The sequence below is a fragment of the Mustela putorius genome, unplaced genomic scaffold (genome assembly GCF_011764305.1).
Source record: "Mustela putorius furo isolate JIRA1106 unplaced genomic scaffold, ASM1176430v1.1 tig00000174_pilon_pilon_pilon, whole genome shotgun sequence".
NCBI lineage: Eukaryota > Metazoa > Chordata > Mammalia > Carnivora > Mustelidae > Mustela > Mustela putorius.
The window spans coordinates 44,110,040-44,133,688 of record NW_025421304.1 but is presented as its reverse complement, the minus strand read 5'-3'; the positions used below and the strand labels follow the sequence as shown (position 1 = coordinate 44,133,688).

The 23,649-nt window shown below is 53.0% G+C and overlaps 1 protein-coding gene across 11 annotated transcripts in view; it reads left to right on the top strand.

Moving 5' to 3' along the window:
- The window catches only part of FANCA (FA complementation group A), a 61,076-nt gene that overhangs the window by 37,141 nt on the left and 286 nt on the right, over positions 1 to 23,649 (top strand). For 6 of the 11 annotated variants that reach the window (XM_045076479.1, XM_045076477.1, XM_045076478.1 and 3 more), the window contains 21 exons: positions 3,135 to 3,248; positions 4,325 to 4,461; positions 4,889 to 4,959; positions 5,339 to 5,435; positions 5,512 to 5,699; positions 7,122 to 7,218; positions 8,888 to 9,064; positions 10,404 to 10,477; positions 12,262 to 12,390; positions 15,747 to 15,831; positions 17,184 to 17,350; positions 17,883 to 17,988; positions 19,023 to 19,082; positions 19,233 to 19,337; positions 20,062 to 20,174; positions 20,930 to 21,068; positions 21,962 to 22,036; positions 22,340 to 22,442; positions 22,886 to 22,961; positions 23,207 to 23,360; positions 23,488 to 23,580. In XM_045076479.1, the coding sequence (XP_044932414.1) occupies positions 3,135 to 3,248; positions 4,325 to 4,461; positions 4,889 to 4,959; positions 5,339 to 5,435; positions 5,512 to 5,699; positions 7,122 to 7,218; positions 8,888 to 9,064; positions 10,404 to 10,477; positions 12,262 to 12,390; positions 15,747 to 15,831; positions 17,184 to 17,350; positions 17,883 to 17,988; positions 19,023 to 19,082; positions 19,233 to 19,337; positions 20,062 to 20,174; positions 20,930 to 21,068; positions 21,962 to 22,036; positions 22,340 to 22,442; positions 22,886 to 22,961; positions 23,207 to 23,360; positions 23,488 to 23,580 (2,360 nt within the window). Of the gene's footprint in view, positions 1 to 3,134; positions 3,249 to 4,324; positions 4,462 to 4,888; positions 4,960 to 5,338; positions 5,436 to 5,511; positions 5,700 to 7,121; positions 7,219 to 8,887; positions 9,065 to 10,403; positions 10,478 to 12,261; positions 12,391 to 15,746; positions 15,832 to 17,183; positions 17,351 to 17,882; positions 17,989 to 19,022; positions 19,083 to 19,232; positions 19,338 to 20,061; positions 20,175 to 20,929; positions 21,069 to 21,291; positions 21,419 to 21,961; positions 22,044 to 22,339; positions 22,443 to 22,595; positions 22,962 to 23,206; positions 23,365 to 23,487; positions 23,581 to 23,649 lie in introns of those variants that run through there. The other 5 variants (XR_006605653.1, XR_006605654.1, XR_006605655.1 and 2 more) reach the window with 5 other exon arrangements.

The following is a 23,649-nucleotide window of genomic DNA, read 5'->3' as shown; positions in this document are numbered from 1 at the left end:
GAGCTTTTCCCCTGAGGACAGGGACAAAGCAGGGATATTGACTATGACTGCTGTAAGTCCTAGCCTCAGCAATCAGACAAGAAGAAATAAAAGGCATCTGAATTAGCAAAGAAGTCAAACTCTATCTTTTTGCAGATGAGATGATGCTTTATATGGAAAACCCAAAAGACCACTCCAAAACTGCTAGAACTCATACAGGAATTCAGTAAAGTGGCTGGATATAAAATCAATGCACAGAAATCAGTTGCATTTCTTTTTTTTCTTTTTTAAAAGATTTTATTTAATTATTTGACAGAGATCACAAGTAGGCAGAGAGGCAGGCAGAGAAACAAGAGGGCAAGCATGCTCCCCACTGAGCACAGAGCCGGATGCGGGGCTCAATCTCAGGACCCAGGAATCATGACCCAAGCCGAAGGCAGAGGCTTAACCCACTGAGCCTCCCAGACGCCCAATCAGTTGCATTTCTATACACCAACAGCTAGACAGAAGAAAGAGAAATTAAGGAGTCAATCCCATTTACAGTTGCACGTAATCCCATAAGATTCCTAGGAATAAATCTAGCCAGAGAGTCAAAGAATTACTACTCAGAAAAGTATAGAGCATTCATGAGAGAAATTGAGGAAGACACACAGAAATGGAAGATAGTTTTATGCTCATGAATTGGAAGAACAAATATTGTGAAAATGTCTATGCCACCTAGAGCAGTCTACACATTTAGTGCAGTGCAGTCCCTATCAAAATACCATCACCTTCTTTCACAGAAATGGAAAAAATAATCCTAAAATTTACAAAGAACCAGAAAGGACCCCGAATAGCCAGATGAGTGTCAACAACAGAAACCAGAGCTGTGGACATCAGCATGCCTGACCTCAATACATTAAAAAGCTTTGATCGTCAAGACAGCATGGTACTGGCACAAAAATAGACACATAGATTGATGGAATAGAGTAGAGAGCCCGGAAATAGACCCTCAACTCTGTGGTCAACTAATCTTTGACAAAGCAGTAAAGAATGTCCAATAGAAGATAGTTTCTTCAACATATGTTGTTGGGAAAATTGGACAGCCACGTGCAGAAAAATGACACTGGACCATCTCCTTATACCACACACTAAGACAAAATGGCTGAAAGACCTAAATGTGAGCCAGGAATTCATCAAAATCCTTGAGGAGAACGCAGGCTTCAACCTCTTTGACCTCAGCTGTAGCAAATTCTTGCTAGAAACATCGCCAGAATCAAGGGAAGCAAGGGCAAAATGAACAATTGGGATTTCGTCAAGATAAAAAGCTTTTCATGGGGTGCCTGGGTGGCTCAGTGGATTAAAGGCTCTGCCTTTGGCTTGGGTCGTGATCCCAGAGTCCTGGAATCGAGCTCCACATCGGGCTCTCTGCTCAGCGGGGAGCCTGCCTTTTTGCCTACCTGTGATCTCTCTCTCAAATAAATAATATCTTAAAAAAAAAAAAAAAAGGATAAAAAGCTTTTCCATAGCAAAAGAAAAGTCAACAAAACCAAAAGACAGCCAACAGAATGGGCGATTTTTGCAAATGACATATCAGATGAAGGGTTAGTATCTAAAATCTATAAAGAACTTAACCAAACTCAACACCCAAGGAACAAATAATCCAATGAAGAAATGGGCAGAGGACATGAACAGACATTTCTGCAAAGAAGACATCCAGACGGCCAACAGGCACATGAAAATGTGCTCAACATCACTCGGCATCAGGGAAATACAGTGGGACGCCACCTCACACCAGTCAGAATGACTACAATTAACCAGTCAGGAAAGGACAGGTGCTGGCGAGGACGCGGAGAAAGGGGACCCTCCCGCACTGTTGGTGGGAACGCAAGCTGGTGCAGCCACTCTGGAAAACAGCATGGAGGTTTCTCGAAAACTTAAAAATAGAGCTCCCTTCCGACCCAGCAATCGCACTACTGGGTATTTACCACAAAGATACAAATGTAGCGATCCGAATGGTCACCTGCACCGCAGTGTTTATAAGAGCATGTCCACAATAGCCAGACTACAGAAAGAGCCCGGAGGTCCATCAACAGATGAATGGATAAAGATGTGGTGTATGTATATACAATGGAACATTATGCAGCCATCAAAAATCGAGATCTTGCCTTTTGCAATGATGTGAATGGAACTGGAGGCTGTTATGTTAAGCAAAATAAGTGAATCAGAGAAAGACAATTGTCAGATCATCCGATCTCATGGATATGTGAAATTTGAGAAGGCAGAGGATCACAGGCGAATCTAGAGAAAATGAAGCAATATGAAACCAGAGGGAGACAAACCATAAGAGACTCTTAACATCAGGGAAAAAACAAACAAACTGAGGGCTGCTGGAGTGGAGGGGGTCGGAGAGGTGGGGCGGCTGGAGGATGGGCAGTGGAGATGGACATATGCGCGATGGTGAGCGCTGGGAACTGTGTAAGACTGATGAACCACAGACCTGTACCCCTGAAGCAAGACATTACGTATTTGAAAAAAAAATTTTTTTTCTTTTATAAATATGTGATCAGATTTCTTCATAAATTTATGCAATATATGTTGAGAGCTAGTAATCATCTTATATATACTACTTCTTAGCTTTGTCCTTTTTTTTTTTTTTAAAGATTTTATTTATTTGACAGAGAACACAGGTAGGCAGAGAGAGAGAGAGAGAGAGAGGAGGAAGCAGGCTCCCCACTGAGCAGAGAGCCGATGAGGGACTCGATCCCAGGACCCTGAGACCATGACCCGAGCTGAAGGCAGAGGCTTAACCCACTGAGCCACCCAGGCGCCCCCTTAGCTTTTTTCTTTACATCTTATTCTTTTTTTAATATCCTGTCATAAAAAAACAGTATGACAATGTTTCTTAAAATTCGGAGAAATGGAATAAATTGTCACTCATCCACAATCCTATGTCCCCACCCAGACTCCCTCACTCTGCTTCTGGTCCTTTTTCTTTACATTTTAATCTTTATGGCATGTTGCGTGTAAACCGTGTTTTTTCTTAAGTTAAACATTTTATGAATAAATTTCTGGTCCAATGATCAGTGCCCAGCGGTGTCTCCCCTCGTTTGGCGCCTCTGTCTGCCCTTCTCACCGACGAGCTGTGTCTAGGGCTGTGTCCTGTCGTCTCCCAGGTGCAGCCCCAGGGAGGACCCCGGACGCCGGCTGCATGGAGGAGCCTCTGGGGCTGCTTGCAGCTGCGCTCAGAGAGTTCCGAGCTGCCGTGGCAGACCCTACACAGGGTGATGGTGAGGACCTGGCCGAGGGCGGGGCTGTCTGTGGCGGGTTTTTGCGGGCTGCGTGGGTGTCCTCCGGGGCCGGAGTTCGGTTCAGCCTGAGTGCGGCGCTGGTGGCTGCTGGACAGGGCGCGACCCTCGTTCAGGCTGTCATAGACCCTTAGCAGGGACGACCACTCTGCTGTTTGACATTCCAGCAGGACAGATGATGGGGAGGGAGAAAACTGGCATCCCGAGGCTCTGGGGTGTCTTTCTGAAGGGACTGACAAGCAGGGACACTAAGCACTAGGCCTCTGCTTCTGGGCGACGAGGTCCTAGAAAATGGCGAGGCACAAATGTTCGCTTGTGGAGGAAGAATATGACCGGTTCACACTACAGAGTGGCAGTCCATAAAATCAAATATTGATGTCTCATATCGAAGAGATTTTTGTTGGGAAAAATGCAGAATCTAAAGTAAATAGACCATATATTTACCCAGGAAGTATAGTAAGTTTTTATAGATCATAAACCTTTGCATTCAAGCGAGGACAGAATGTTCAGTGGGAGTCTCCCAGAGGAAATATCCCCAATGCCAGCTTAGTGTCCCCACTCGCGGTGGCCCCCAGCGCCCTGGGTGTGTGGCCTTTCGGAGCTGCACTGCCATGATGTAGGGACACGGGTACGTGGAGGGCGGGGCGGGCCTGCCCGGCTTCAGCAGGATCCCGACAGGTCTGGTCAGCCTTGATTCTAGCCGCACACTCGCCAGTTCCAGCGGGCCTGGTGGCCTGTTTGCTTCCCTGCCGCGCGCCTGGAGGCTGGCGGCGGGACGCGGAGCTCAGCAGGTGTAGCAGCGTGAGGGGGACTCGGAGAGTGCGTGCAAAGTCCAGGTCTCTGATGGTTAAGGAGCACGCGGACCCCTCAGAGAACCGGGCGAAAGTGTGCGGCCCCTGGCCCCGCTCTGTCCCATCTCGTGCCCGTCTTGTGTCGCGGTCCACCCCTGCTTCCTCGGGGACATGCACCCAGGATGGAGAGAGCCAGCCCCAGGTGCAGGCATGGTTGGGTGTCCGCGGCTGTCTGGCTCCTCTCACCGTGGCCTTCTTCGTCTGCAGTTCTTTCTGCTCACCTGGCACTGGTCTCCGAGCGGCTCAGCTCTGTCCTGGGCCCGGACGAGGAGGACAGCAGCCTGGGGCTCTCACGGGTCCAGCTCAGCCTCCGGGCTCCACACCTGGAGCCGCGGGAACAGGAGGTGAGTGCGGGGTGTGGGTGCTGGGCCGTCGAGTGGGCCGGATCGGGAAACAAGACGTGGGGAGCTGGGCCTGCTCCGCCCGGGGGCAGCCCACCCCCGCCTCTGCGTATACAGACTCCTTTTAAATTTCTGCAGAACACGCAGCAGGTGGTGTTTGCGGCCCCAAAGCCTAAAACTCTTGACTCTCTGGGCCTGGGGAGACGAGGTGTGCGACCCGTCCCCTCGTGCACCATCTCCGGGCCGGGACTATGGGCCACCTGCGCTGCCATCTGTCGGGATTCAGGAATGGGGTTCGGCCACCATCAGCGTGAGCATTTCCTCCGCAGATGTGCACCTGCTTCGCCGTGTCCAAGGCGTCAGCAGGCCGTCGGGCTCCCGCTCTCTCCAGGACTCTGTTTCTCGGTGACTGTCTCTCTGTCTCTGTCAGGTCGCGGATCTCCTGTTGACATCTTTCTGTCAGAACCTGATGGTGGCCTCCAGCTTCGCACCAGCAGACAGGTAGAGGCTGGTGCTTTTCCGGGGGTGGGGGGGGCTGCGCACAGCGGCCGGGGGCTGAGACGGGTCTCCCCGGTGCAGTGAGCTCCTCCCAGTCTTCGTGATGAGGACGAGGAGCATGGCCGTCCGTCCCTAGGCTGGCTCTCACCCTGGGTCCTGCCTTCTGCCTTCGGTCCTGGTTGGGGGTCCCAGGTGGGTGGTGGGGCCGTGCTGACTTTGTTCGGGTGGAAGGTAAGCAGCACCGCAGGGGAGCCCGCTGTTTGGGGAACAGCCCAGTTCTTTTTCGGGTCTCCTGTGTGTGACGGCTCACGCGGCAGACTCCACGGGAGGGCCATGCAGGGCCAGGACTGGCCAGACTGCTGCCTCACGGCCACCTCTGCAGGCAGGGTCCCTGGGCTGCACGCTTCGTGACAACTGTGTGTGGACACAGGCTCCTCCCGGTGATGCTCACTCGGCTCTGCCAGCTGCTCCGGCATCAGGTAGAGCCGCTGCCTCCCTCTGCCTCGGATGCGGGCTCTGCCCTGCTTCCTGGAGAAACACCATCTCCCATTTCAGGGCCCAAGCCTGAGCGCCTCCCACGTGCTGGGCTTGGCTGCCCTGGTCGTGCACCTGAGCGAGTCCAGGCCTGCGCTCCCAGACGTGCACGTGGTCCTTCCTGCCCCCGCCGAGAGCCTCCCTGTCCCAGAGTTCTTCGGTAGCCTCCTGCCGTTTGGAACCGCGGAGACCTCACTCTTCTGCCTGAAGTGAGCTGCTCCTCCCGCCCCTCTGCTCCCTAACCCTGACCGCCTCTCCGCTCTCCAGAGAGTAGCGCATTCTCATCAGATAAAACACACTCCATAGATAATCACCCTTTAATGTTTTGTACACATCTTTCCAGAGTCTTCTATTGTATTTCTATGTATTTCCTTGTTTACAAACATGAGATCATGTTTGTAAACTGCCTTTTAAGACATCAAGGATAGACTGTAGATACCTTTCCATGTTGTCAAGCCATCTTTGGGTCGAGGCGAGCATTACTGGGTTTTGTCTTGGGAGTGCCTGGCGTCCAGTTGGACCCATCCTTCTGGCTGGGTTGCTGGGCTTCCCTGTGGCAAGTAGTTATTTCCTTGGGGTGAGTTCCTGCACCTGGAGTTGTCCAGTCCAAAAAAGTTCATCTGAAAGGGTTTCAAGACCCATCATTCTAGAAGTTGGTGCTAGCATATAGCTCCACGGTTCCTTCAAAAGCCACTGTGGGCAAGATGCATTCCAGGACCTGGGGGGAACCGCATCCCCGCCCTTGTGTGGGGGGGGCGGTAGGTGCTGGGGAGAGGTGGGCTGGTGAAGGTGAGAGCAGCTGCCCCCTCAGGGAGGGCAGGGGCGTGGTCCTGGGAGGCTGGACTTGGTCTCAGGGTGAGTAGATAGAGGGTCAGGGAAGAAGCCAGGAAGCTCCAGTGGGAGTTGTTTGCTGGGCCTGGGCCTGCGGTCCATGGACAGAACTGACAAAAGACATCAGGAATTAGAGTGGGGGAGACCTGCGCTGCAGTGGCTGCCTTGAGCCCTCCCCAGCGGGAGGCAGAGCCCTCTGCCTCTGAGGGGCTTTGGGCAACACTGAGAGTGCCCCCCAGCAGTCATTCGTGAAGGTGCCCTGGCCCCTTCCTTCCTCAGCACCTTCCTCCTTCCCCTCGGCCCCAGGGTCAGTCTCGTCTCCCAACCCTTGATAACCCAACACTGGCAGGCAAAGTCTCCACGATAGGCCGAGTTTGAAATTGGGCCTGCTTCTGTCTGGTTCCACAGACTTCCTGCAGGAAGGAACAGTGACTGGGTGAGTGGAAACCCTTTCAGATGACAGGTCAGCAGCACTGTTAGCCCCATCTGACTTGATGGCTTTTGTCCCGCCATGACTTTTACGTGCGGTAAAAGCAAGCCTGTACTTGAACAGTCTGACCGTTGCTGTGTTTTCTGGGTCTGTGCCTTCAGCGTAGACAGAGCTCAGACCAACAGGTGTAATGCGACCCGGTTCCCGAGGGCTCAGAGGAGCCGGCCTGGCTCGGAACCAAGACCAAGACTGCCCCTTGGGACATCTGGGTTAGAATGCAGTCTGTTTGGTTTTGTGAAATTCACACTACTGTTCTATTTCCTTATTTTGCATGCAGCACATTTGTACATTTTATGTTTTCTGTCTTCAGATTTTGTACAGCGGCAATTTCTTACTCTTTGTGTAAGTCTCCTTCTGTGTCACAAGATACTTTGTTCAGCTGCTTATCTCCAGCCCTCCTGAAGAAGGTAGGTCTGTCCACATCCTTTTCTGCATTCGGTGCATCTCCAGTTTCGTGCAGGTTTCTAGTGAAGGCCCAGCTCTCTGCTCTCTCCCCGCCCCCTCTCTGCACAGCTGTGCTCTCTTGTGCTTCGGACCGTGTCCTGGGAGCTGCCTCACCTGTCTGCTGGGGCTAAACATGGCCTTTCTCTTTTGCTCGCAGACTTAAGATGAAGGGGGCAAGTAAGATGACAAAGACCATGAATGTTCCTCCTTTTCTATTTTCCTTAAAGATCTTATTTATTTATTTGACAGAGAGAGATCACAAACAGGCCGAGGCAGGCAGAGAGAGAGGAGAAAGGCTCCCCGCTTCTGTCCCTTATTTTTCTAAAAAGAAAGACACTGGGGCGCCTGGGTGTCTCAGTGGGTTAAGCTGCTGCCTTCGGCTCAGGTCATGATCTCAGGGTCCTGGGATCGAGCCCCGCATCGGGCTCTCTGCTCAGCGGGAAGCCTGCTTCTCCCTCTCTCTCTCTCTGCCTCTCTGCCTACCTGTGATCTGTCTGTCAAATAAATAAATAAAATCTTAAAAAAAAAAAAAGAAAAACATACACTGGTTTTTGTGAAATAGGTATACTAGAAGATAAGTATTCGTGGAAGGTTATCTTTGTATTTAAACAAGAGTTCTGATTTTCTCAAAAGACCTCCCTCATCTGTTGAATGCTTGTGTTTATTACAAGACCAGAGAAACTTAGAGAATTTATTTCTTCTAGAGGGAGGTGAGCACGGGGGGCAGAGGAAGAGAGAACGTCTCCAGCAGACTCTGCACTGAGCACACAGCCTGATGTGGGACTCGATCTCTAACCCTAAGGCCATGACCTGAGGCAAAATCAAGAGTTGGATGCTTAACTGCCTGAGCCACCCAGGCATCCCAAAAGCAGAGAAATTTAAAGATGTGTACTAGAAACCTTGGGTGGCAAAAGTGAACTTGAAGTTAGAATGGAAACCAGCGCAACTCCTTTGGTGGAGTTTTAAGGAACATCTTATGAAGCAGAAATGCAGATCTCGGTTCCAGGCGTCCCATTAGAGTCCGTTGTGAAACCCTGGTCCTGCCCCTGAGTGGTGTCTGGGCACACTTGTGCTCTGGTCATTGGTGGTGAGGAACTTAGACTCAGGTGCCTGCATTTTGAAGCCTGCAACAGAGAGTAGGAGGTGGCCCAGACAAGGAAGTTCCTGGTCCCACCTTGTGTGATTCTGAGGGGTGTCCCTATCTCTCCCCTGGTCGCCTCGAGCAGCCTGTGGCTCAGTGAACATCAAGAAAAGTCTGATCTCCTAGCGGCAGACATAAATGTACTCCCAGACAGTCTGGCGCTTCCCCACTAGGCATCCCCTTCAGTGGAAACACCAGTGCCAGCAGCCGGCTGGGGAGAGCGCCGGCGGCAGCTGTGGGGTCGCGTCTGCCCCGCCACATGGGGGACAGTTTAGAACCTGCAATCCTGCCTCCAGGTGTTGCATCCCAGGAGACAGACAGACGTGCGCCAACATTTACAGACAGACAGGGCTGGTCACCGAAATTACATCCCTAGCTGAACACGGGGCCCAGAGCGTCCCGGGAGGCGTTAGCAGGGCCACTCCGGGTGTTCACAGGGTCTCCAAGCTGCCCTGCCGTGGGCACACAACCAGCTTATTGTGTCTCTTCAGTTCCAGTTCATTCTCTTCAGGCTGTTCTCAGAAGCCCGAGAACCCCCGTCTCAGGAGGACGCAGTCGACCTTCCCTGGAGGCTCCTGTGCCTGCCGTCCGTGGACTGGCAACGAGCCGCCCTCTGTCTGTGGAAACAGGGAGCCTTCCAGGAACTGTTGAAGGAGAAAGAAGTTCATGTAGGTCCCACTGCCCTTTTCCTGCTTTTCACCTCGTCCTAATGTACGGGGTTTTGTGGATAGATTTGGGGTGTCCTCAGGACACGGAGGGCCAGCCCGGCGCTGAAGCAGCACAGAGGCAGCTTTGCGGGAAAGCGCTGGGTGTTACTGCCAAGTCACACGGCCTCGTAAGAAGACTGAAAGGTCATTTCTACTCTGCCCGCTTCCCCTGGCACTAACGTTTTGCAGAAGGTCATAAGGGTGAATAAACATCTTGGAGCATAGCTGCCAGGCTCCGATTTGGGCTGGGCCTGCTCTGAGCCTGGTCACCAGGGGGCCTTGGCCTGCTCCAGCCAACAGGCTACGTTATTGGTCTGCTGCCCTTCCATAACCTTTCATTTGTTCCGTGCGTGTTCGCTTATTTCGGACTTTAGAGAAGAAACTCAATTGTTGTGTTGTATATTCAGTGCTTTTACCAGAGCAGGTGTGACAGCGTGTGTTTAGCACAAGCAAGGCGCTGGGAGCACTCTGCCCGCGGGCAGCGTAGCCGGTGTCTCCGAGGCCGCCGCCCCCTGCTCTCGGGTGATCGTGGGTGTGGACACGTGCATGTGTCCCTGAGCAGGGAGCTACTCTGTATCACCAGCTCTGGTCCTGACAGGGGGTGTGCTGTGCGTGCATTTCTCGAGTGCTTTTTTTTTTTTTTTTTAAGATTTTATTTATTTATTTGACAGACAGGGATCACAAGCAGGCAGAGAGAGAGGGGGAAGCAGGCTCCCTGCTGAGCAGAGAGCCCGATGCGGGGCTCGATCCCAGGACGCTGGGACCATGACCTGAGCTGAAGCCAGAGGCTTAACCCACTGAGCCCCCCCAGGCGCCCCTGGAGGGTGCACTTTGACACGCAGTGTGAGGTTTTGAGATTAGTCCACGTTCATGCGCGGGATCGTTGCAAGAATTTCAGAGTGACACCTGTGCTACCGGGAGTGTTCACAGCGCGTCACGACATCAGGTTGTGCTGTGGTGACTTCGCCTCACTCACAACGCGGTCGTGGCGGTAGTGGTGTGCAGGAACTGAGTGCGGTTAACTGTTCAAAACCAGGCAGTGTGCTGGAGAATTCCATCTCCGAGTACGAGTGTGAGCGGCTGTCATGAGCCTCCTGTTCAGAGGTAGATGAAGCAATATCTGAGCTCTTCATCCAGGGCTCAGGGTCAGAGCCTCAGGCTGACCGCCAGGAACGGCAAGAGGACAGAGACCAGCGGAGGCTCCCCGTCCTGCCTCGGGGACGGCAGAGTGTCGCCACGCCGGCCCGCGGCTTCCGCATCCCGTCCGCACTGCGGTGCTCATTTCGTCCTTTGCTCTCAGTTGACTTACAGGGACTGGTTACAGCTGGAGCTAGAAATTCAACCCGAGCTTGACTTTCTTTCGGCTACGGAAAGGTAAGTGTTGAAAGGCATCTGCCTTGGGGTGCCGTGGGGGGCTCAGTCAATGAGACATCGGACTCTATTTCAGCTCGGGTCATGATCTTGAGCTCCTGGGACCAAGCTGGGTCGGGCTGCCTGCTCAGTGGGGAGTCTGCTTCTCCCTCTGCCCTGCCCTCCCCACCACCATGTGCAAGCATGCGCACTCTCAAAGAAATTCAATCTTTAAAAGGGGGTAGGGGATCTGCCTTTCAAAACGCTGTAAGATTTTCTGCATTATCTTAAAGTCTAAGTCTTCTCATATCCTCAATGTTCAGTTAACATAACTGACAAGCACAGTTTCATTCATTTGTTCCTTCAAGAAACATGTACTGAGTTCCTCCTGTTTGTCAGATACTTCTAGAATGTTCTTGAACATGGGGTGTGTTGTGACGAGACAGGCCTGCCCTTAGGGCACCTTCATGCAGACGGGCACAGGGCAGTGCACTTCTGCCCTGACACCCCAGACTGGGCACTCCTGCCAGCAGCTGCACACACGCGTACCCCAAGTGGGCCTGGGGCCAAGCAGGCAGACAGTGAAAATGGATCGGGACCCCAGACAAGGCTCTGAGAACGGGTCCCAGGGAGGGCATGGCAGGGGCAGCAAATGTGCTTCCGCTGGGAGGGAGCGGAGCAGGGAAGGCTGAGCAGTGAGGAGCCGCAGTGGAGTCCTGGTTGTCGGGGGCCCTGCTGCCGGGGCTGGGAGTGTTCTCGGCCGGCCGGCCGGCATCCACCTCACCCATGGGACGAACACGATGGCCGGTAGAAGGCTGGTCAGCACTGCCAGCAGCGCCGGCCCTGAGTGTGTGGCAGGAGGAGCAGGTAAATTGAGGTCCGAGCTCCTGTGGGTCCCAGGGCCAACTCTGCAGACCACAGGGAGGAGAAATGTGCTGTTCTGAGTGTGAGAGTGGGGTGCTGACAAGCCCCTGGGTGTGGGGGTCCTGCGATCAGGGAGGGAAACGTGCTGGGGCTATCGCGGAGTTGGTGGGCATAGGAGCGCCCGGGGGCCAGCCAAGGGCAGGGTTCAACATGAGCCGCCCTGAGCCACTGTACCTTTGTGGTCAGAGTCAGGTCATGTGCAGGGGCTGCTGTCTCGTAGTGTCAGGTTCTAGGAGGAGAGGAGAGAGAAAGTCAGAACCGTGCTGAGAATAACTGCTTGTCCCGCAAGACGGAGGTCCGCTTGCTGCTCAGGTCTGTGCCCAGCCACCTGAGTGCTCTGGGCATGGGTTCGTAGGTCTTGGGTCTCCCCCCTTCCCTCCCCCTCCTCCGTTTTGCTAGAAGCATGTGCATTGTCTAGTGTGAGGACCCATGGTAAGCACTGCTTACCCCCAGATCACTATGTTGGAGCTGGGCATAGGCCTTTCCTTTTTTAATTCTACAAGTAGCACAAATCTATTTCTCAACGGTTCCTTGCCCATTCATGGGCCTATGGAAACGTCTTACTTGGGTTCAGTTCATTCTGCAGAAATGGACGGTCAGTGGTTCCCTGGCTGAGGCTTTCAGTCGGTACATCCTCAGGACCTTTTCTGTGAGCACCTGCAGAGCCTGGTCCAGATCCGGGCACCTTTGCTGGCAGACCCTGGGATAATGACCTGAGGGGGATGGCCCCCGAGGGGGGTCTTGACTGTGGTCGGGGGTAGCCCCAGTCCCTCAGATCTAACCCCCTGCTGTTGTTAGGCCCCGGCTCTGGGCTCACCTTTCGGCCACAGGAAGCTCTAGTTTGCAGCCTTTCTCCACGCAGACGTTGGCGTTCGCTGTTGCAGGTGGGACTTCCAGCAGTGGGCGATCCGCGAGCACTTCCTGCCCGCGCCGGCTGCTGCGGGGGGCTGCGATGGGGAGCTGCAGACCGCGTGCGCGGTTCTTGTCGATGTGCTGATAGACTTCTGCCACAGGTGAGGAATTCTGATGCCAAAAAGCATCACACTTTTTTAATTTCGGTAGTTATAAGAATGCGTTTTTATTTCTCTCCGTCTACATTGTGTTCTACAAAGCACAGTCGAACACATCCTGATGGCAAGGCTGAGTCTGTTTGGAGTGAAGGTCAGTTTTCCGAATCCATTTTCTTTGTGTGTAGATTTGCTAGTGGCAATGACTTGTCTTTCTGCTCTGGCACCTGGCACCTGGGTCACTAAGTGTAAGGGTTAGAATGAGTAGGCTAGCAGGTGGCAAGCATCACCATCTGTGGGGCGTGGGCTGGCTGCCACAGGGGCAGCGTTCCTGCAACCTGCAGGCAGAGTTGGGTTTGCCTTCCTGCTGAGCTGGTCTCTGTTAGTCTCCGTCCTCATGACTGTCAGCTCCATCTTCCACATGTTAGGTGGTGTATCATATCAAATCATAGAAAACGAATCTTGTTACCCTCTCAGAAACACAGTCCATGGAAATGATTACTGAAGATACAAGGAAGGACAGTTGCCTTTCTGTTTCCCACTGCTTCTGTCTTCCCCACAAGGATCTGTAAACACATCGCCTTGTTAGCAAAACTCTTACAAGTCACGTGATGTTGCAGTAGTGCTGGAAATTTTCCTAGCGGTGCCTAGTGGCTGGGAGCAGCCCCTGCAGGACCAGGCAAACGCAGGTGGGGCCAGTCCTCTTGTCCTCAATTCTCTTAGGAGGGAAGAACGAGGTGTGCACAGTGAGAGCAGGGGCTGCGCATTCCTGCCATGCCGTCAACTCTGGAATCGGCTTTCTTTCTTTTTTTTTTTTTTTTAAAGATTTATTTATTTATTTATTTAACAGAGAGAGAGATCACAAGTAGGCAGAGAGGCAGGCAGAGAGAGAGAGAGGAGGAAGCAGCCTCCCTGCTGAGCAGAGAGCCCGATGCGGGACTCGATCCCAGGACCCTGAGATCATGACCTGAGCCGAAGGCAGTGGCTTAACCCACTGAGCCACCCAGGCGCCCTTTTTTTTTTTTTTTTTAAAGATTTTATTTTATTATTTGACAGACAGAGATCACAAGTAGGCAGAGAGGCAGGCAGAGAGAGAGAGGAGGAAGCAGGCTCCCTGCTGAGCAGAGAGTCCGATGCGGGACTCGATCCCAGAACCCTGAGATCGTGACCGGGGCTGAAGGCAGCGGTTTAACCCACTGAGCCACCCAGGTGCCCCTCAATTGGTATTTTTAAAAAATTTGTATATAATGTATTATTTGTTTCAGGGGTACAGGTCTGTGATTGATCAGTCTGCTATGTCAGATCTTAACCTTTTTTAGGAACTACCAGACTGTTTTCCAAAACTGTACCATCTTACATTCCCACAAACAGTATCAGAGGGTTCCAGTTTCTCCACATTATCACCAACATAGTTAATGTTACCTTTCGATAAATACCTGTTCTAATGGATACGCAGCGGTATATTTCATTATGGTTTTTCTTTGTTTTTCTCTGGTGGCTAATGATATTGAGCATCTTTTCATTAGCTTGAGTTTGTGTATCTTCTTTGAGAAATGTCACATCCTTGCCCATTTTAAAAGTTCTCTCTGTATTCTGGATACCAGATCCTTATCCAATACGAGACGCAGATACGGTCTCTCATTTTAGTAGCATCTTTTCACTCCTTCCCTTGTTGGGAGTCCTTTGATGCACAGAAGTGTTAAATTTTGATGAAGTCCAGATTATTTTTAGGTTTAGCTCTTATTTTAGGTCTTTGGTCCATTTGATTTAATTTTCTGGAATAAGTTAAGGATCCACCGTTAGTCTTTTGCATATGGACATCCAGTTGTCCCAGCAGGTTTTGTTAAAGACACTGGTCTTGGCACCCTTGCTTTGAATCAGTTAACCACACCTATGAAAGTTTATTTCTGGGGCGCCTGGGTGGCTCAGTGGGTTAAGCCGCTGCCTTCGGCTCAGGTCATGATCTCAGGGTCCTGGGATCGAGTCCCGCATTGGGCTCTCTGCTCAGCAGGGAGCCTGCTTCCTTCTCTCTCTCTCAGTGTACTTGTAATTTCTCTCTGTCAAATAAATAAATGAAATCTTTAAAAAAAAAAAAAAAAAAAAGAAAGTTTATTTCTGGACTCTCTATTGACTTTGGTGGATACACCCTTTTTTTAAAATACAATTTTATTTATTTGTGATGGATACATCTCTTCTTATGCCAGTATCACAATGTATCAATTCTGTAGATTTGTAGCAAGTTTTAAATTGGGAATGTGGGTCTTCCAACTTCCTTTTTTCCCCCAAAGGTTATTTTGGGAATTCTGGGTCCTCTGTAATCCACACATGATCTTAGCCAAAAGGCCGAGAAGCGATCGTCCTTTGTAATTCCAAATTGATCTTCCAGATCAATTTGCCAGTTTCAACATAACCAGCTGGGATTCTGATAGGGATTGCATTGTATCTGTACGTAATTATGGGCAGTTATTATTCTAACGACACTGATTCTTCCTGTCCAGGAACATGGGATATCTTTCAATTTATTTAGGTCTTCTATAACTTTCTCAACATTTTAGAGTTTTCATCGTACAAGTCGTGCACCTCCTTGGTTACATTTATCCTTAGGTATTCTAACACCACTGTAGATGGAATTATCTTAATTCCATTCTTGGATTATTCATGGATATACAGAAATACAACTGATTTTTGTATATTTATTTGCTTTAATAGGTTTTTATTGCAAATTCTTTAAGATGCCCATCTTAAGACGGGTCATCTGTGAATGGAGATAGTTTAACTTTTTCCTTTCCAATCTGGTTGCCTTTCATTTCTTTTTCTGGCTGAACTGTCCCAGCTAGAACTTCCAGTGGTATTGATGTAAGCGATGAAAGAGAACTTTGTCTTACTTCTGATTTTATTTATTTATTTGACAAAAACCTCTCATCATTAAGAACACGAGCTGTGGCTTTTTCATAGATGGCCTTCATCAGGTTGAGGAAGTTCATTTCTGCTGCTAGTTTGTTGAGTGTTATTTTATCATGAAAGGGAATTGAATTTTGTCTAATGTTTTATCTGTGCCTATAGAGATGTTCACATGGTTTTTCTTTATTCTATTGATAGGATTTCAGGGTGTTGAACCAACCTCCTATTCTTAGGATAAATCCCACTTGGTTATGGCACACAATTGTTTTTAGATGTCACTAGATTGGGGTTGCTCGTATTTTGTTGTAGGTTTGTTGTTTGTTGTTGATGACTGTGGGTATCACGTGGTCCCCTGGGACCTCCTGGCCCTGTGACCACAGGCCTCTGGAGGTAGGAGGAGAAGTCGGAAAGCCTGTACATCAGGAGACCCTTACAAGACTTTGATCATGTTTTTGTTTCAGTTTGAGAACTTACAATTGCTCAGAGAATTCTGATTTGGTTCTCGGTAGCGGCACAGGAAATCGAGATATTTTTTCCAGATTGCAGGTGAGTTAAAAGATGAAAACTCAGTGTGTTTCACTGCATCTGTCATCTGCTGTCTTTTCATGGTCATCTGCTATTAAGGTATTTGTTATGAATGTCTTAAGGCAGCCCAGCCGAATGAAAACTAACGTCACACATATAACAGGTCAGACCCAGAGTGACAGTGTGCTCGCTTCACCCGTGAATATCCCAAAAATACAGAAACAAAATCAGTGGTGTCAGAACCGTCTCCAGGCTTAGGAATATTTAAAATTTGAAAATCGACGAAACTGAGAAGATGCCAACTTTGGTAGGAAAGGGGTTGCTGTCCACTCCTAACTGCTCCATTTGAATGTCGGGCTCTGAGAAAGGACATAAAAACCCCCAGCAGGCGAAGGAGCAGTTGAGAGACTACCCTTTCACGGGGTCCCCCGGCACCACCCCAGGCTGGGGGGCTCTTTTCACCAAAGCAGCTGTACATTGGAGGGTGTGGAAATGAGGCTCTTGTTTTGAAGTCAAAGTGCAGTTTGCCTCAGGTCTGGGGCATGTCAGGACAATAAAAAGTTGGACCCAGAGACTCTGGGGTCAAAGTGCAAACCACAGCCTCCTCTGCCCTCCGTGTCCACGGTGTGCACTGGCAGTCTGCCTCTGGAAGTCCGTGTGTGGCTCCGTGTTGACAGGATCCTATGGTGGATTTCACGCTTCCTGTGGGTATTTTCTGCTGCTCTTCGGGTGCTTGAATTGAGAAACTGGGAGGGGCAGAAACCCTGGAGCAGGTGGCCTGGACACTGGGAAATCTTACCTGCAAATGAATAAAACACAAAGCAGAGATCCCAGCCCTCCAAGCTTTCGTCTTGACCTCTTATATCCTCCACATCTGGCCTGACGGGCTTGTGGTAGGAGGAGCGAGTGGGGAGGGAAAGCGGACTGTGTCATGGGCTTAGGTCACACGTGGCACGGACAGTGCTTGGCTTACCTGGTCTCCGCATGTGGACGTGTGGCAACACTGCACACCCGTGTATGTAGCAGGCATTGTACTGAGTGTGGTACTGAGCCTGGTGTGTACGCGCGACACCTGTGCGTTCACAGTAGAAGAGTGAACGATCAACGGTAGGATGTTAGCCCTAGGAGGCTCTGGCCAACGTGTTCACTGGGCTGTTCTTATTGTTGCAAATTTTCAATGATTTCCAAGTAAAAAGGCTCGTCTCAGTAATTCCTAGCTCCTCTGGGGAGACCTCTCTCTCTCGAGCCCACTCGGCCCCATTTCACCGTCCTGAGTGGGGCCGGCGGCCCTGAGAACTTTGTGCCTTCACATTTGGACACAATCACCTGGAACCAGCGATAAAAGTACCAACGTTCTGGTCTTGGTTTTGCAGGAGATGGCTGCTGACCTGGAACAGGGCCCAGCAGCGTCCCAGAGCAGCTGTCCTTCGCAGGGGCACTTCCTTTTCAGAGTGTTCCGCACCCGGCTCCAGGCTCTGGCAGGCGGCTGGGATGTGGCCGCCCGCCTTCAGAGACAGCGGGAGCTACTTGTGTACAAATGGTAACACAGCGCACCGCGTGGAGAGTCTGTCTTTACACTGAGCTTTCTCTTCTCTTGGTCTTGTGCCCTGTCCCCAGCCTGCAACAGCATTTTCTCATTGGGGTTCCCATGGAGAGAGCAGGGTCTGAAGCTTTGGATTAAAGCCTCCCCCTTCAGACCCAGGAGCTGCTTTGAACGACGAAGCTCAAATAATGCATGTCAAAATAGGGAAAACCATGTGTGCGTACAGATACTCACTGTAGCTGTCCTTGTGAGCGGGAGCTCACGACGTCCCCCAGTTCTCGGGAGCGGCTTTGTTAAGACTGAGGTCCCTCCTTTCACGTGGCTGTTGTGCCACTTAAGAGTGGCTCTTGGGGTTAAGACGTGAAGGCTGGCAGTGGACCCCGCAGGGCCCAGGTGCTCAGCACAGCCCCAGAGGGGGACTCTGGTTCCCGGAGCGAGTAGGCAGGGCCGGTACCGATCCGAGCCTGAGCTCTCGAGGAGTGAAGTTAGTGGGCTGTGCCATCGCCGCTGACACACTCTTCCCTGCAAGGATCCTCCTCGGTCTGCCCCCATCGGTTCTCGTCGGCAGCCCCCAGGCCAAACAGCCAGCCGCCCCTGACTGCACGGAGTTCTTCTGGTTGGCCAACTCTGAGCTGGTAGGTGCAGGCAAGCAACCTTGGGTTGCAGGGACGGGGGGTGACCTGGTTCTTGGAAGATTCGCGAATGTGGCTGCGGTCACTTGGAGCCAGCTGCTTCAGTGTGTGCAGGCCATGTGGGACTGCTGTGGGCAAGAATGGGGGTACCACTCTGGAAGCCGAGACAGTTGGGGCTGATGTGTGCCCAGCCCTCCTCCCACAGCTAGAACTGGGGCCAGCCAGTCGTAGAGACCAGCTCCGGCTCCTCCGAAGCTTCAGTGCCTTCCTAGAGCTTTGCTGCAAGTTCAGCCGTCAACATCCGTAAAATCTTGCAGACCAGGCACCTCCGTCTCTTTCCAGTTTGGACATTTCAGGTGTACAAAGGCCAGTGGTGCCGAAAGAACTGCAGTTCCCACCAGTTGGCCCTGCTTCCTTCCGCGGTACACTCTGTTCTGTGTCAGGTGCTCCGAGGTCTCACCCAGAAAGACTGAAGCCTGCATGCGTCCAGTCAGAGCCAGTGAGGTCCCCAGGAATCAGCACATTCTACATATTTCAGAACAACATCCACTGCTGAAGATGTTTCCTAGTTTTTAAAAATGCACAGATAAAACTAAAAGTTGAACTAAGGCTCCATTCAGTGACACAGAGTTTTAAAAGGTGACTCAGAAAGCAGTGGAGTTGAGACTAGGTATTCCTTAGGTCCTTAGCAAAGGAAGTTTCCCTTGAAGTTGTCAGAAGGGCCTGTGAAGGCCAGCGGAGCAGAGAAGCCGGAGATGGGGAGGCAAGGTGCCATCCCGGCGACAGGGCCAGCAGGGAGTGTGGCACTGGCCTCCTGGCCTGTGCTGGGGCCGGAAGCTGGCAGGCCGGGGCCATCTCCATGTGGCTAGGCAGTGAGACGCTGAGTTCTGGGCCAGCCTTGCAGGCGGACCCAAAGCCGGACCTCCGAGGTCAGTAGTGGCGCCGTGAGCACAGCCAAAGCCTCTCCGCACACGCTGCCCCCACCCCCACCACCAGCCCCCTTGGGTGCTCTCTCACTGGCCCGTGCTCTTTTGCAGAGAAACTTCTGCTCTCACGGAACTGCCCTGACTCACGACATCACCGTCCACTTCTTCAGGGTAATTCTGTTGCCCTCTGCGCCTACCACATCTCCCGCTGAGACCTCTTGGGCTGGATCCTCATAGCCAGTGGTGCTTTGAGGCCGTGGCGCCTTTCTGGGGTGGGGCACACGTGCAGACCACTGACTTCTGGCATGTTCTCTTCTGCAGGGGCTCTTCAATGCCTGTTCACAAAGCAGAAGCCCCGCCCTGACCGCAGACCTGATCCTGAGCGCATGCCAGACCGAGTGCCCCATAGTCCTGACCTCTGCTCTGGTAGGTGCAGCCACCTTCTCGGGGTGTGCCCAGGCCTGGCACAGGGTCTGGGGGCCCGGGGCAGCATCCCGATTCTTGTCATTCAGGAGCAGATGCATGAGGAGGAGTAGGGAGTAATCGGACCCATGGGCAGGGAGGAAGAGGGGCTTCCCTGCTGGAACGTGTCGGGGTGTTGCTTTGCTCTGGTTCTGTGTTGGCTGGTGATGAACCCTAATTTCCTGAGCTCCCCGACTTGGGCTCCGCCCGTTGTCTTGACAGACAGTCCTCTCAAGACTTGAGAAGAGGGAGGGCCCAGGCCCCTGCCAGCCTGGCCCTCACATGGGTGTGGGGCTCCTGGTGGGGGGCGGGGTTCTTCGCTGGCTTTCCTGGAGTCCTGACCCCACACAGCTCTCCTGGCAGCCTTGGGACTTGAGCTGCCATGCCCCGAGTGGTTTGGCTTCGCACACAGTCTGCGGCCCGTGTGGGTGGCTGCTGTGTACAACAGCAGCTCTCCGTGGGGACGCGGGCGTCCTCCACAGAGGAGGGCGACCTCGCTCGCAGGACTGCCTTGAACCTGGGATGGAGAATGTGAGGCCGTCCTAAAAGGTCGGAGGCACTGGGTGACTGTGAGCTGTGCTGCCGGTGTCAGGCACATCTTCGCTGGTCACTCGGGTGTAGGGACTGAAAAGGGGTCCAAGTAGAGCCTCCCCTGATCTGCTGACCAGTGATCTTTCTCTTCTGGAAGTTGTGGTGGCCACGCCTGGAGCCTGACCTTCGCAGCCGGTGGAGGAGCTGCTTCCAGGGCCCGCTGCCCCAAGAGCTGCAGAGACTGGGGGAGGCCCGGCAGTTCGGCAGGAGGTGTGTGGAACATTCTTTAGGACCTGCTACAGGTTACCTCCAGGAATGCCTTGGGCTGCTGGGCAGGAGCCCCACGGAAGGGAAGGAACAGACCTGACCTAGCAGGTCCCTGCCCAGCTTTCCGCCCCACCTGCCTCTCTCCTGGCTCCGGGCCTGGCAGCGCCAGCGTCCCATGGACGTGGGAGGCAGGTCCCGGCCTGCCCAGCTGACAGTCTCCGGCACGGGAGGGCTTGGGAGAGGGCTGTGGTCCCGTCTGGCCTCCTCTATCCCTGCGTCCTGCGGCAGCGTCCAGAGCACTTGAACTCCCAGAAAACAAGAAACGCCCCATTCCCACATTAATATGCCACTAATCTGGGGCCGCCTTTTTAACCTGCTGGGGCACCTGCACGTCACACTGCGGTCACAGCAGGGGCTGAGGAGCAGCACTGGACCCAGAAGCCAGGGGTCTGCGTGGTGAGCAGTTTTATACCCACCGTGGGGAGAGCTCTATGACCCACAACCTTGCAAATCTTGGGCAGTCAGGACCCGGTGTCCTGGTCAGGCCCTACCCACCCCCTCCTCAGGTCCAGGTTAGGGCAACTGGGGACTGGACCCAGTCAGTGGTCTCTGGGGCCCTGTGCCGAGCCAGGGGTGGTTCTGCAGACTCTAAGCCCCCACCCCACCCCGCTGTCCCACCTTGAAGGTAAGCAGGGCTGGTAGCTTTCTGCCGGGACATGGCTGTGCGGTTCCTGTGCTGACCCGTACCTGTCTCCTAGCTGCCTCTCCGCCGACTCGGCACGCCCCCCACCGGGCCCGGCCTGGCTCTCCGCTGCGGCGCTACACTTTGCAATCCAGCAAGCCGGCAAGGGCAGCCTCAGGAGCCGGCTGGAGAAGCTGGACCGCCAGAGAGAGGAGGCAAGAGATGAATTCTTTCACTTCCGCGGCAGCTTTGTCGTTCGTCAGTGTTCCAGTCAGCAGTTTCTCGGGGCTCATCTAACGAATGGGTTTTTCCAAGGACGTTAGTGTGGCATTCTTGTGACTTCTGAGGAAGTGAGGGTTACCGTGTTTATAGATTTAGTAACATCTGACTGTCAAGTTTACTGACGGGACGAGCACCTTGCATGTTGCCCTTCTGCAGATCAGTGGGACCTTCCTGGTTTCCGTTCCCCCAGCCTTACCTCCCTCATCTCTCCCCGAACCAAACCGTCTGTAAACCGGAAAGTCATCTGTCAGCTCAGGACATACAGGCCTGCCTGAGGTTTTTGGTAATTTACTGTAAAAAAGTTGTTGCAAAGTAATTTCAGTGGCCTCAAGCCTCTGAGGCCTGTGTGTGCGCAAAGGGAGTGGGGGTGTCCAGAGTGACCCCAGCCAGCTTGGGTGCGCTCCAGGGGTTGGGAAGAGGGGGACCCCCGGCGGGGGAGAGACTTTTGCATGTACCTCTAGGGGGTTCATAAACGCCCTTCTAGGCTAGGAGCCCGGCGGCGGGGCGCGGGGGAGCCCGCCCTCGGCCGCGGCACAGCTCTTCCTGCGGCCGCGCTAACAAGCGGTGTTAAAGGCACACATAAGAGGATGCAGTCTCTAAGAATTTATTCTCAAATTACCCTTTAAAAGGTTTTTTAAATTAAAAAAAATTTTTAAAGTTTTTTTAAATATGATTTTCCTTCCCGAGAAGATCTACTTAAGGAAAAATTTCTGCCCTGTGCCTATAAACGTTTAGTCAAAGAACGTGTCCGCATCCGCTACTTAGAGTCACTTGAGGGTGCAGCCTGGCTGGCTCTATGTTCTGAGGGCGCGGGTTCTATCGGCAGCTGCTGCTCGCCCTGTTCTTCTTCTCCTTAATGGGCCTGCTTTCGTCACACCTGACCCCACACTCAAGACATCAGGTAAGGGGACTCTCCCAGCCCTAGACCTCCTAAGGAGGGCCTCTGGGAGGAGGGTCCTGGAACGTTCGTATCGAAGGGCTCCTCAGGAATCTTGTGCTTGCTGAAGCGAGAACCCCTAGGCCCCGGGCCTCTTCTCTGAGGTCTCATTTCAGAACCTGGGCACGGGGGTCCCTGGCCTGTTCCTCCTACAGTCACCATTCAAGACTCAACAGAAGGAGCAAAGGCTCCCTTCTGGGCTAGAGGTCCCCCCTCCCTCCCGGGCCTGTCTGCACAGTCAGCCGCCTCCTCTTGTGCGGGCCACAGGCTGCTGACTCCCTGGAGGCTTTGGACATCTGCGTGGAGATCCTGGGGTGTCTGGAGAAGAGGAAGGTATCCTGGCTGGTGCTGTTTCAGCTGACAGGGGCAGGTAAGACCGTCCCTGGGACCTGGCAGCAGAGAACAGCCTGTGTCTGTCGCAGTTCCCAGCCATCTCTGGGGAAGACGGGTGACCCAGCAGAGGCAGGCTGTGGCCCCCACTTTCCGTTTAGTCCTTTTACAAAAACGACTTTCCACTGGTTAGGTATGAACGTTTGGGCTTTAAAGTACTAACTCATTTTTGGAAGTCTATCTTGGTAAGTACGTGAACTACATTTTAGAGTGAATGCAGGACAAACTCATCTCAACAATGAAAGAGTGGTGGCGTCACTGAGCCCTTTTCGGGGGGCGTAGGGGTCTACCTCCCAGGCTCTGCCCTCCAGCATGGGGATCCCCCCCCCCCCAGCCAGGCACCTGAGGTGTCCCGAACACGCTGCTGCTGGGGTGGGAAGGCGGCCACAAAACTAAACCCGCCCCTCCCCGCTCTGGTCGCAGACGGTGGCCCGGGGCCGGTCCTCCTCCGCCTGGCTCCAGAGCCATACATCAGGCTGCTGCCGCTTGCCTTCTACAGGTAAGCGCACCTGCTGCTCTGGTAGTGTGGCAACACTCTCAGCGAAGGAGTGCCCACCTGGGGGGTTGTGTGCGGTCCAAGGAGGGGTCGCCTCTTCCCCCTGCCTGTATCAGTACCACGGTGGGTCTCCCACCACGTGGGCAAGTTGCCCGCAACTTCAGTCCTCTGAGGAGTGGCTCGCTGCTGACTGCCACCCACCTCTGTGCGGTCTTAGAGTCACGAGGCATCTTGTCTCTTACCTTCAGCCTTCTCTCCTATTTCGATGACGCCCTCCTGAGGGAAGAGGCCTTCCTGCACGTCGCTGTCGACATGTACCTAAAGCTCATCTGTCTCTTCGTGGCTGGAGAGACAAGTGCAGTCTCGGCTCTGGCCACCAGGAGCCAGGACCTCCAGGGCCAGGCAGGTGACACATCTCACAGACCCGTGTGGCCAGCTCTCCTGGCAGAGAGCTGGCACAGTGAGCAGGTGGGGGCATCGTGGCCCCTGACAGCACGCTGACCTGGGGCTCTGCCTGTCCTCTCTCCAGGGTGACCCCGTAGGCTTGATAACAAAAGCTCGTCATTTTCTGCTGCAATCAATACCTAGGTGCCCCCAAAGGAGCTTCTTGAACGTGGCAGAGGTAACACCCAAATGCTCGTTTGGTGTGTGCGGTGACGTCCAGGTCACTGTGTAAACGTGCGACACCCCA